The sequence below is a fragment of the Grus americana genome, chromosome 1 (assembly GCF_028858705.1).
Source record: "Grus americana isolate bGruAme1 chromosome 1, bGruAme1.mat, whole genome shotgun sequence".
NCBI classification, from domain to species: Eukaryota; Metazoa; Chordata; class Aves; order Gruiformes; family Gruidae; genus Grus; species Grus americana.
In genome coordinates this window covers 49,139,752-49,151,855 of record NC_072852.1, presented here as the reverse complement: position 1 = coordinate 49,151,855, position 12,104 = coordinate 49,139,752, and the positions used below count along the sequence as shown (strand labels likewise).

The 12,104-nt window shown below is 37.2% G+C and overlaps 1 protein-coding gene across 2 annotated transcripts in view; it reads left to right on the top strand.

Moving 5' to 3' along the window:
- The window catches only part of KITLG (KIT ligand), a 56,695-nt gene that overhangs the window by 29,269 nt on the left and 15,322 nt on the right, over positions 1-12,104 (top strand). For both annotated transcript variants that reach the window (XM_054804727.1, XM_054804735.1), the window contains exons 3-5: positions 4,833-4,895; positions 9,486-9,665; positions 11,595-11,757. In XM_054804727.1, the coding sequence (XP_054660702.1) occupies positions 4,833-4,895; positions 9,486-9,665; positions 11,595-11,757 (406 nt within the window). The remainder of the gene's footprint in view (positions 1-4,832; positions 4,896-9,485; positions 9,666-11,594; positions 11,758-12,104) is intronic.

Below are 12,104 nucleotides of genomic sequence, written 5' to 3'. Positions count from 1 at the left end.
CTTGTTCCAAGTACTGTAAACCCCCTACATCACTGGTGGGAAACACCCGAGCATGTCTGCAGTTGTGTTCTGCTCGACTGTATCATATTCTAGGAATATGAGAAGAACTTGCCTCAGTCAACACTTTCTGTGAATATAGACCGAGGATGTCTTCTAAGCCTAAGCTATTGGAGAATCAGTAAGACACACTGTGCAGTGCCTGAAAATGTGGGCCATTTGCCTGATCAACTTTGTGTTGAGTAATAAATTGAGGATAATAAGAAATCGTGTAACTTGGTTTCAGTGGTGTTAATCTGAATTTTCACTAGCATTATACTAGACTCATACCAGAAGCTAGAATCAGAAGGAAAGAGCAGATTCAATAACAATAAGGTTTCTGAGCATTAATCAACCTAAGACCAAACTAGAGTGGTATCTGTTCATATAAAAATGACTTGTGTTTTCTGTAAGATTAAATTTATTCAAATCTTTAAAGTATAATTTTGTCATATGAATGTGTCCTAAGTGAAATTATTTTAAGAAGCAAAGAACAATTGAAGAATCATTTTTGCTTGTTTTTTAATAATGAGAACTTTAAATGAGCATAATTTCATACCTATAGAGAATAAAAGTATTTAGAGAGTATTCATTTTGCATTACTAATCACTTGCACTCCTGCTTCTTCTTTTAATGAAGATCTCTGGAGGGAAACACATTACTTGATGAACAAATGTTCCGTATTATGAAACTGTAATTGCAGCACCTGTCAATAAAGCCTGTCCCCATTGTTCTTTTCAGCACACTAAGTCAGCAGAAAGCTGCATTGCTGTAATTGTGACTCTGATTTTGAATAAGAATTAGGAATCTGTTGTATATATGTTTGTTAAATATGAACATCAAACCTACATATAAGTAGAATTCTCAGTGAGCTGTGCAGTATGTATAGAATGTACCTACACGTTTTGATTTCATCCATTAACAAAATCTAAGATATTCACCTCTTCTTCCATGATCTACTTCTCTAAAACAATTTTTTTCTTTGAGTATTGGAAGCCCAAACAATAGTCAACATTTACTGACCAGGTTGCTTGTTAAAGACATGCTGTTTCAAACATTTTGCCTTCACATTGCATCTTTGCTGTAAATGTGTACTTTACACTCTCTGCAACATTTGATATTTATTTTTAAATGGATTTAACTCTCCTGAGTGAAGGGGTTATAAAAAATGAACCAGTGTTGCTATCCTGCAAATAATCTGCCACTTATGGCTGTAAGAAGTGTGAACGGAAATCGTTAGCATGTTGTCTTAAGCCAAATGATGAGGATTTTATTAACTGCTTCATTAGCAGATGAGATAGATAGAGTAGATGGCAGAGATGATGGACAGAAAGTGGAAGCTCCTGCAGAAAAGCCAAGGATGCAAAGAAGGGAGATGCAGAGGCATTAAAGAATAGGAAAGGTCAATGAGGAAGAGAGAAATGAGAGGTAGAAATGGCAGCCAAAATTAAAGTATGATATTTCCATCATATGCCTCAGAGTAAAAAAGAAATCACTGACAGTGGTAAATGGTAATTTTTACTTTAAGGACTTGCTTTATCTTTGATCCTTGTATAAAAAAAATCACAATATCTATGCTTGTCTCCTTAAAATTTTCAGAACAGTCACAATAATAGAATTTCCAAGAGCAGTAGCCCTCATTTCAAAGCACTTGACTGCAGAGATAGGTCATCTTGTTTCTGTTCTACTATTGTGATGAAAGAGTAGTTTTTATGGAACCCAAATCACTTTTACGACATCCCTTTTTCATCTCCCTGTCTATGTGACCATGAGCATATTTTAAAAGTATATTTGGGTTATGCAATGTTAACAGTGCTGTATTAAATATTCAGACCTCTGTATGTCAAAAGGAATCTTAAATTCCCTGGTTCGAGATTTTGTTACAACTGGGAATATAGCACTTAACGTTAGTTTTATATGGATTTAAAGACATAAGTCTAGATTCCTTGTTGTTCACCTCTTCTTAGTGCCTGGTAGGATTTCTACAACCACACCCCCCCACTAAATCAGAGAACTTTTTTGTGCATTTTAATTGCAGTGCAGGGTTATTTTAGTTCTATACATCACTTTCCAAGATTATCAGTTGACGTTCTTTATAATCATCAAAACTGTTACTTTTGTCTAAACCAAGGAAAGTGATGCAGGTAAGTGTTTTGTTGCCCCAAAATTTGTCACTGTACTTAAGGAGTTGAGTACAGGAACCAAAAAAGCCATTCCAGGACTCTGGGAGTTTCAAGGGACAGTCCCTTTCCATTCCCCTTTGCTCAGGCAGCTCAGAGCCCTCTTGTTCTCTGCCTCGTGTGTCTCCTTGTTGGGGGCCGTATCAGTCGGGCACCTTGCACAGAGCAGGTACACAGAGTCCTTTCATTCCTCTCAGGATCATTTCAGCAGTCGAAAAGCAAGTGGTGGGTTTTGGATCATAGTCTTGATGGTTAGTCTTCAACAAAATTTCAAGATTCATTTTAGGAAAGCAAGACAGTACAAAAGGCACAGATTTAGTACAAACGTATCCTTCACTCTTACATCAGGGTCTCTACCCTATTTTCTATGCATGAGTTGGGAAGTCCAACTGGGACACAAATATAACTCCCTCACTTTGAGCTCCATCATTTCCCATCAGCAGAGCAGCTGGCATGTGGAGTTTAATCAATAAAACTTTAACAAGTTGTTTCGTCTTGAGGCAGGGCATATATTTTGTGTTTGACACCCTCCCTGCCAGTGATCTTCATTTTTAGTAGTAAATTCAAAAATATCTTTTCTGATTCACAGTCTGTCAAGGAGAAAAATATCTGAGGCTGAGCTGTATTCTCTGGCTTTGTCTGAGAAGCTGTAAGAGCTCTTGGGCAGTTACATTTTTTTAACTGCGCATGAAAAGTGCTTGACAGGCTCTGATGCCAGTAAAGTAGATTGTATACATAATGCATATCAATTCTTGTAGTGTTCATTGATTTGGAACAAATTTAATCTTCCAGTGACCTTTCTTAAAGAACGGTGCTTTTGCTGACATTGCTAAGCATTGAATCCCTCTAGAGTGAGTATGGGAAACTTTGCACATGCAGTAGCATCTTTGCTATCTTTGCTGCTTGAAGTGCTGCTAATACTAGCTCTCTAGGCACGCAAAGCAAGTTGGAAAAGAAAGTGGATTACCTATTAATGTGTCGTGATGTCAGGATGTTTTTAGAGGAAGGAAAAATACACAAAAAAAATTGTGGATGAGAATTTAGAATAAATTAGATGCTCTAAAGAAAGAAAAAATGTATTGCAATATTTGTAAGTATTTGTAGTATCTTGAATCAACTCCCCAAAATGCCCAGTAAATAGAAATAGATATACAGGATTTTAGTGACACTTTTGCAACTGCTGCTTTGGGAATATATAGGTATAAAAAGAAAAAAAAAAATTGACCTACAGAAAGGAATTTATCAGGATCATTTGTATAAAACTTGTTTTTTAAAGCTGTAGGAGAAAAGTAAATGTCATTGAACTGAAGGATTGTGGCTCAGCCCACATTGTAAATAAAAAAATGTTTGGAATTCACTAGTGACTGACTGTGTGTAAGTATTGTCCTTGATCCTCTCTAGAACCGTAAGATTTTGAAATTGCTATTTTAATTTTTAATTGAAACAAAATTTTAATTAACAAATAAAACATTCTGTTGTGTCAACCAAATATTACCTAAAAACTCTATAGGAAAAAAACCTCCCTGTGCTGGTTGCTATAGCAGCAGAATCAGAAGCAGCCATAACAGAATGATCTTTAACCCTAAGAACTAGAAATGCTTTGCTGAACAAAGTGTACATTTGGGTTCACCAAAGGAGTTTTGTGTGTGCTTATTGTCTTTGGACTAAATGAATTTCAAACCAGGATGAGAAGTATCAGTTGAATCTTTCACTGTTACAAAAGAAAATAGATTTGCTGTATCACTAAGTGTCATAGTATTGGTAAACCTTTTGAAAAAAGTACTTCAAGAGACTGTGGATGGTGGCAGCATCTCCCTCTTCATCTCCCCACTCAGCACATTCCCCAGATGATCAACCACGTCTCACAGTAGTGTTGGATCCCATCTGTGGGAAATTGCATTGTATAATTCAGTGAGAAACATGCTTCCACTCCTTGTCCTTGCTTCAGCACACCCCATACTCACCCACATCTGCAGAGCCGCGCTCAGCTTACGTGTGTGGAAGCTCTCCTTTGCCCCAGGACACTGCTGTGATATAATTATATTGCTCATCATTAGTAAGAGGCACAGCTTCAAAGCTGAAGTTGTGCTCAAGCGTTTTTCTGTCCTGGTACATAACTGAGCACAAGGCAGGCAAGTATATCTTTAGGTTCAAATGCTTGCTGAAGTTTGAAGTTATTTGAAGGAAAAAGACTTGGAGACTACTGGGTCCTCTGCTGTTTGGAATGGTTGGGATTACATACAAATTGTCGCATAAACACTTCAAGACATGCCAGTAAAAGATGAAAAAGCAGTGGAGTTTCTGCAGTAATGAGTAACTTCTTCAGATCACTTCTCCTCACCACATTACTGACTTTCATTCTGCTGCGAAGTGGTAGCATGGAACATGATCAGATCAGATCTGGGAATGTTACAAAGGTGTGGAAAGATGCTTCAATTGTGAGCAAATAAGAGTCAGTAGCAGTTCTGCAGGAGACTGAGTATGTAAGCTTTTGCAGCTGGTAGGTTACTGAAAATTTCTGTTGAATATTTGATAGATTTTGTGGAATTTAGTGATAGAAATTAAGTCTTACTTTGTGTAGTCACTAATAACATTTTTATTATCTGTTTATTGTAGGTCGGAAATCTCCCAAATGATTATGTGATAACCCTTAAATATGTCCCGAAGATGGATAGTCTGGTATGTGCAACCACTTCAAGTTAATCCCAATAAAATAGCCCACTGGAACCGGTGATGGCTGTAATGTTTTATACATAGTCCTATGGCTGAATAAGTTATAGTTAAATAATGGGTATTTCATTTTTCATATGCTTTGCAAGTATTCATTTAAAAGAAATGTAGAGATTCCTGCAGTTATTTAAAACCTTTTTATTGCAGAAATCTTAGAAAAATATTTCTTCATATTAATTTTTCTAACATTTTGTCTCATCATGTCAATTGAAAATTGTTGCTTTCTTAAACAAGTAGTTTCTTTCTAATTGTACTTTGGAATTTACTGTAGAATATCTTTCATGTTTAAGCCAGTGGAAATGCCATTAAAGCACAACAAATACTGAGTAGCCAATGAAGAGAACCCTAAGTTCAGCAAATGGTAGTGTCAGTAACTAAACAAACCATTATTTCATTCAAACATGCTTTGTATTATTCGTTCTGTATAATCCCATAGTTAAGGCATAGTGATACTTTCAATTAAGCATCATCTGCCTTCTTTAAAATTTTATAACATTTTGTATTTAAAACTTTGTCATATTATCTTATTCTATTAAATATTTTCAATGTTTTCCTTAATTTTTAAAAAAATATATTTTTAAGAATAATGCTCTCTTGATTGTTGCATACATTGCAAGAAAAAGGAGAGAAGGAAAAAAGGTCAAAGTAGATATGCTGAATGCTATACTGTACTATATTTTTTTAAGGAAAGAAAAAAAGTAAGAAAAGAACTAGTTTGTCAATTAAACTGAACAATATTGTGCCTCTCTGAAGAGTGAATCATTGTACACATACATCAGTTGTTGGAAATCATCTGGTAGATGTAAGAAGCTGTGTTTGTGCCTGTACAGAGTTTTGATTATGAAAATCCAATTTGTGTGATACACAATATAAAAATTCATCCTATCCTACAACTTTGTAGCAAATCTAGCAGTATTCCCTTACTGATATTGGAGAACAATGCCAGAAGCAACATTATCTCGGTCCTGACTAACAAGAATTAAGAAGGTGGCTGGAGGAAAAGGAGGCTGTGGGACAGTGAAGGGCCCTGAGCTGTGAGGTTATGAGGTATTACGGCAGATTTGGCAGTGTTCTTATGAGTTTTGTTGGAAGCTCGAGGCTTTTACTAAAACTTAGAGTACTTTAGAAAATCCAGTTTCAACTTGATTCCTTAGACAGAAAAATTCTGCAGAACAGATGCTATGGAATTCGAGTACTAGATTCTATATAATATAATTAAAACTAATGGAAAAATTTCCATTTCTGAAAACAGCCAATATCCAGAGAAAAACAAAGTAAGACTGGCTGTGGCGCTTTTTGAAATTCAATGATTTTGGCGCCTGATGTGATGAGATGCACATCTGCGGAGGACAGGCATAGCCCGAGCGCTGCTCCCTAGCCTCCGCGGGATGAACGCAGCAGCTGATGGGCGAGAGCCTGGCTGGATCGGGGCCGTTCCCTCCGCTCTACTCCTGGGAAGGTTGGCACTGTGGATGAAGAAGGCCAGGGAGCCTGCTTGAGCTACGAGTCCTGGTGGTTCTCACTGCCTAACTCTTACCTTGCTCCTTGATTCAGTTTTGGCTGCCAGTGCGCAGTTTCTTTTTTATAGTTTAAATGCCATGTCATCTTGCTGCATCATATCCAGAAACCTAGATCCAGTTTACATTTACAATGAGCGGCCAAGAAATAAAAAGGAAGTTCAGAGCAGGGATTTCCATATTCCCTTTGCTTGTACGCCACTTTCAGTTGTGGTGACGGAAGGTGCAGCTCTTGGCCCCATGCCTTCTCAGGAGGAAGTGTTCAGCCATATTCACAACCCACTTTGCCACATTCCTCTCTGGGGATTTCAGGTTGCATACCACAGCAAGGGCTGGCTGAATAAGTAGCTTTTGGTCTGGGTTCTGCAAGGTCTTTGCAAGCCGGGAAACCCACGGGCTTTGCATAAGGCAAATGCCTTTTGTTCAGCCCTGAAAGGATTGAAACGGTGCTCTTGAATTTTTTTCAATAGATTTCAGTCTTCAGTGCGTGCGTGAAGTGGGAAATGTACCCAAGATAGCAAGTCTCAAATGGAGATGACTAAAGGTAGGAAGGCAGGGTGAATGCAAAGCAGATGGGAAGCTAGTGTAGTGCACGTAACAGGAACAGACTGACCCGATCCATTAAACGGAAGGGTTGTTGCATTATGCACTAGCTCAAGGCATCTGAGTGGCTTTAAAAGTAGTCTCGCATAGAGCGAACTGTTTAGTCTAACCTGAAGGTTAAAAGGCAAAGATGACAGCAGCACGGGCTGAACTCAGAAGAGGAGATAAACTTGAAACTTTTAGATAGATGTAGAAAGAAAAAGCTAAATGAGGACTACCTGGAAGTGGAAGGGAAATGAGGTTTGCAGTTGCTTTAAAATGTAAATCTTGGTCAAAGTTTACACAAAAAAGCAGAGTTAAACCTCTGTTTCTCCTCGCAAACATCACATTTCTCAATTTCAACAGTTTCATCCCTGTGTTTGGTAGGTATTGAGATAGCAAGCGATTGCACAGCTTGATAATACTGAAAGGAAAACTTGAAGCTCTCATGAAATACAGCTTTGTAGGTCAGAATGGTTCAGTCAGAGGAGACTCTCACGCACATGCTAAACCGCAGGAGCAACAAAAGAGATTCCCTGCTGGAATTGCCAAATGCTCACTGGGAGAAGAGGCGAGCTTTTGCTAGTCCCTGCCAGAGGAGAATGCACACCCACACAATCTCAGAGGAAAAGGTTTCCAGGTTTGCAGTTCGGGGAAGCACAGAAGTTCTGAGTCCGAGTTCCTACACCAAAGCAGAGGAAAATGCGTTGTCTCTCTCGTGAGGGCAATGGGACGTGGCACAACACACGCTGCTTGAATGGAGTATGTTTCAACAAACTTTCTCCGATTTATTTGCTTCTGCCTCTCCTCTCTTGTTCTTGTGCTTGAAGCACAAGAAAATCAAGCCAAATGCCATCCATTTCACATTCTGTTTCATTCTTTTTTTAAATTGTTGTTGAGATAATTACAGAAGGTGGTAATAGTGACTTGCCATTTGTTATCAGTGGGTGAGAGAGTTGTAAACAAAAGTGAAAAGTCAGGTGGAGCTGAACAATGTGTTTACATTCAGTTCTCTAAGCCTGGAAGCCTAATAGTCTGGTTAGTCTTCAAAAGCATGAAGTGTGTTTTTCCTCATAAAAAACATTTACACAGCAAGGCAGAACAACACCTGTGTCGCTGAGAAAGTAATTTGTCGCCAAGTGGTGATATTGATAGTAGCGGATAATGTTTTTTAAATAAAGTATCTGTATGCAGGTTTATTGCAGAAATTGAGTAAAATCAGATTAAGTCTAGAAGCTGATACACCGCCAAACGCTTACTGTGCGTTGCAGAAGGTGGAGTGGATGGATTCAGTGGATGCTGCCCATCCACTGGACAGCAATTGGAAACTGATTTAGTGATACTGGGAGTACTTACTGGTTGCTGGGCCAAGATCTTCATAGCTGGCAGGCTTTAATGATCCTGAGACATTTTCAAGCATTGAAAAAAACAGCTTCACGTATGGAATAAATTCCCATAAGATTTACAATTAAAAATTCAGCATTTATTGGGAAGTGATGTCCAGGTATGTCTTGCAGTGTGACTAGTGCATTTCCTGTATTTTTGCTGACCATATTAGGTTACGGTTTTTCCTGGGCTGGGTGGCTTTTTTATTTACTTGACTACTGTTATGTAAATCTAAATAAAACAAGTTAATGACTCCCTATAAGGCAGCAAGATGAATGACCAGGTTTCAATCACATGACCAGCTGTACAAACTTTATCTGCAAACTAATTGCATAGATGTCAGTGAAAGGATTTGAACTCGATTCCAGTGACACAGATGTGGCAGATACCGTGACAGGCTGTGCAGAACCCTTTTGTCAGCAAAATCCCAGGAAAAGAAAGACTTTTAGATCTAGAAACTGTTCTCAGGAATGGCATTCAGTGAAAAAGCTGGAGAGAAGGAGTTAACTGAGCTAACTAGTTTAAAGGTGGATAAAAGCACACATGGATTTCATGCAAGACATTTATGGAAACTTCCTCAGAAGAGATTTAAATCAAGGATCTTTGGGGTTAACTGAGTCATGTAGGGTATCAATAATGAAATGAAAACTGAGATTAGTTTAAAGAAATTCTGGAGAAAATTATTAAAATAGTAGTTACTTAAAAAAAAATAAAATAGGTTAATGAAAACATGGAAGAGGGTTCATAGTAGTATATCCCAAGGCTCAAATTCTCAACAGACTGATGCTTAGCATTCATTAAGAATTTAATGAAGGGATGGCACTTAACAGACAACCATAAATATGTCAGTATCAGTGAGAATAGAAATTTTACCAAAAGGACTGAAGAAAAAGTTGGCCACACAAAAGAAGATGAATTTTAATTTAGACTTTCACGATAATTTAAATTGAAAAGAACAGTCTAATCTACTTTTGCACATTGAGTTGCTTAACCAGTTTTTGCAAAAGTCTGATATTTAATCTACCTCTCTGTTTCTCTTTTTATCCCCTGACAGCCTAACCACTGTTGGTTGCATTTGATGGTGCCTGAATTTTCAAAGAGTCTACATTATCTTCTCCAGAAGTTTTCAGATATTTCAGATATGTCTGATGTTTTAAGCAACTATTCAATCATCAATAATCTCACAAGGATAATTAATGATCTTATGGCATGTCTAGCTTTTGATAAAAATAAGGTAATCTAATACAGAGTTTCTATTTTTATGCTGGATATTATGCTTATTATATAAGTTTCTGTTGCATAGTACTCAGTAATAGTTTAAAAATGTCCAAAGCTTCATTAGATTTGTTCTCATTTCCATTCCTGTACAAGTGAAATCTTTTAGAAATGCACTTGAGTACACTGTGCTGATGTTGACTAGTCGTTATCTTCTGTTTCAAAGGGAAATGGCTTACAAGGAATTACAGTATATACAATGAATTTTATAAATTTATTTAAGTAGTCAAAAATGTAACCGTCATCCTTAAAGTAATTAATTCATTCTGGTCTGTTTGAAACAGGCAGAAATCTTCCTTGTGCATCCAGCTTAACTTACTCATTTTGCTGGTGATCCTAATGTAAATTTACAGATTATGTGGTTGAAGCTATTAATATGCTCTTAATATGTATCACAGTGTGTGAGGCTCTGAAAGCTTCACCATCGTTAAATGAACTTTTTTATACAAAGACACAACAAAGACTAGAGGATATCAGCCTGTTTCCATGTGTTTCTGGATGCCAACACCAGCTGGAAGGATTCCAGGAGTCTCACTCAAGAGACATCTGATTCTCTTGGGTGAAAATGATGGGGAAAAATTAACTTTCTAATCCCTTAACCAGCTCTAAGCAGTCTATCAGTAATAAAAAATAAGTTCTGTAGTCGAAGCTTTTGTCCCACTGAACAAAATGGCCAAAATCCATCATATTCTTTAGGGCAAGGATTTCATCTTCCATATAAATTTATTTTTGTCAAATCCTTAGCTGTTGTAATTGTACCTTTTTAACATCCGGAATGAATCAAATGGACTAAAGTACTCAATCTCCTTTAGAGTGACATAACCTTATAACCTTGTCATATATATTGGCATTATATTGCTGAGACTATTTAGACATTCCCTACCTTTCCATTTCAAACTGAATTCAGTCTAATCTTCAATGTATCTCTTTTTTTTGGTTTTTGGGGTTTTTTCCTTCCTATTTTTGTCCTGATGAGTCAAAGCACTCAGCTGGGATGTGGTTGGGAAAGAGGAATTTTATTTTATAGAATGAAGAAGTAAATATCCTGTAATTCAGAGAAACAACTAGCTATTGATTTTCTCAGAGAAGAATGATCGTAGGTCTACTACTTTCAGCATTAAAAAAAATATAATTATGGAACCAAAACTAGAAAGTTTTCCTTAGTACATATTTAACCCATGCTCTTACCACTGTCCTCCTTGGCAGTATAGAGTAACCCCAGGGCAAATTCGACTTGCTGGCATAAGAAACAGTTCTTATGAAAGCCAATGCGTCATAAAAAGAAAAAAATAAGATAACCATCAATGATCTTAACATGAACCTCAATCTTGTTGTTTAGTCTGGCATAGCACACTTGCCTGTTAGACAGAGTAATTGGGCTTCCTTGTTTATAGTCCTGCTCTTATTTTTAGGTACATTATCAGGGATCTCAGACTGCTTCTGTGCAGGAGTATATCCCAGCTATTGTATTCTCTTCCCTGTACTCTTATGACAATAGCTATGATTGTGTTGTGTTCCTGTGTTCAGATTAAAAGAATCATGTGGAACATTGCAAAGTAATGTGAAATCAAGGTAATTTTTTTTAATGAGGGAAAGAAAAAAAGAGTCTCTTCATTTTCAGTGTAGGATGGGAGACTGCCTTTCATTCCTTGGCAATGTTACAACGCTGGATTCATTATTTATTTCTATTTGCAAAGCTAATTTGAAATCCTCAGATCAGGAGGCCTGTATGTTTTATGAAGATTGTATACAGCAAATTTGGTCTTCTGCAGGTTAAAAATTTAAACTCTTTCGTGTCATCTTTTGGATATTTTTATCAACTGTTGAGGTGCTGAAAGGAGCATCTCTCTTGGCCTTCTTTCAAGCTGAATTCTATATTTTACCCTAGGATTTTGTAAAAGAAAATGGTCACCTTTATGAAGAAGGTCACTTCGTTCCTAAGGACTTTTTTAGTCACTTTAATAGTACCATTGAGGTCTACAGGGAGTTTGCAGACACGTTGGATAAGAATGACTGCATTCTGCCTTCAACAGTAGAAACACCAGAGAATGGTAAGATGGCTCTCATTTTGGGGTACAGAATCTAAGTAGATATAAATGGGTGATTTTCCTTTGATTTCAGAGATGCTAAGGATCTGATGCTGTATCTCCATGTCTCCTTTTTACTGCCAGTTAAAATTACTACCAACACAGGCGCTTGTATTCTGCTCTAAGTCGAATTCTGTCTGGCAGTAAAACTAGTGCCATCGTTCCTAGTGACATCATTCCTTAATGTAATCCAAATAACCTCACAATACTCTGCTCTGTTTCTTTTCATCCCAAATATATCCTGAAGTGCCTTTTTACATCGTTCTTCTTCTTATCTTCTATTAATGCTCTATTTAATTTTTATAAGGCAG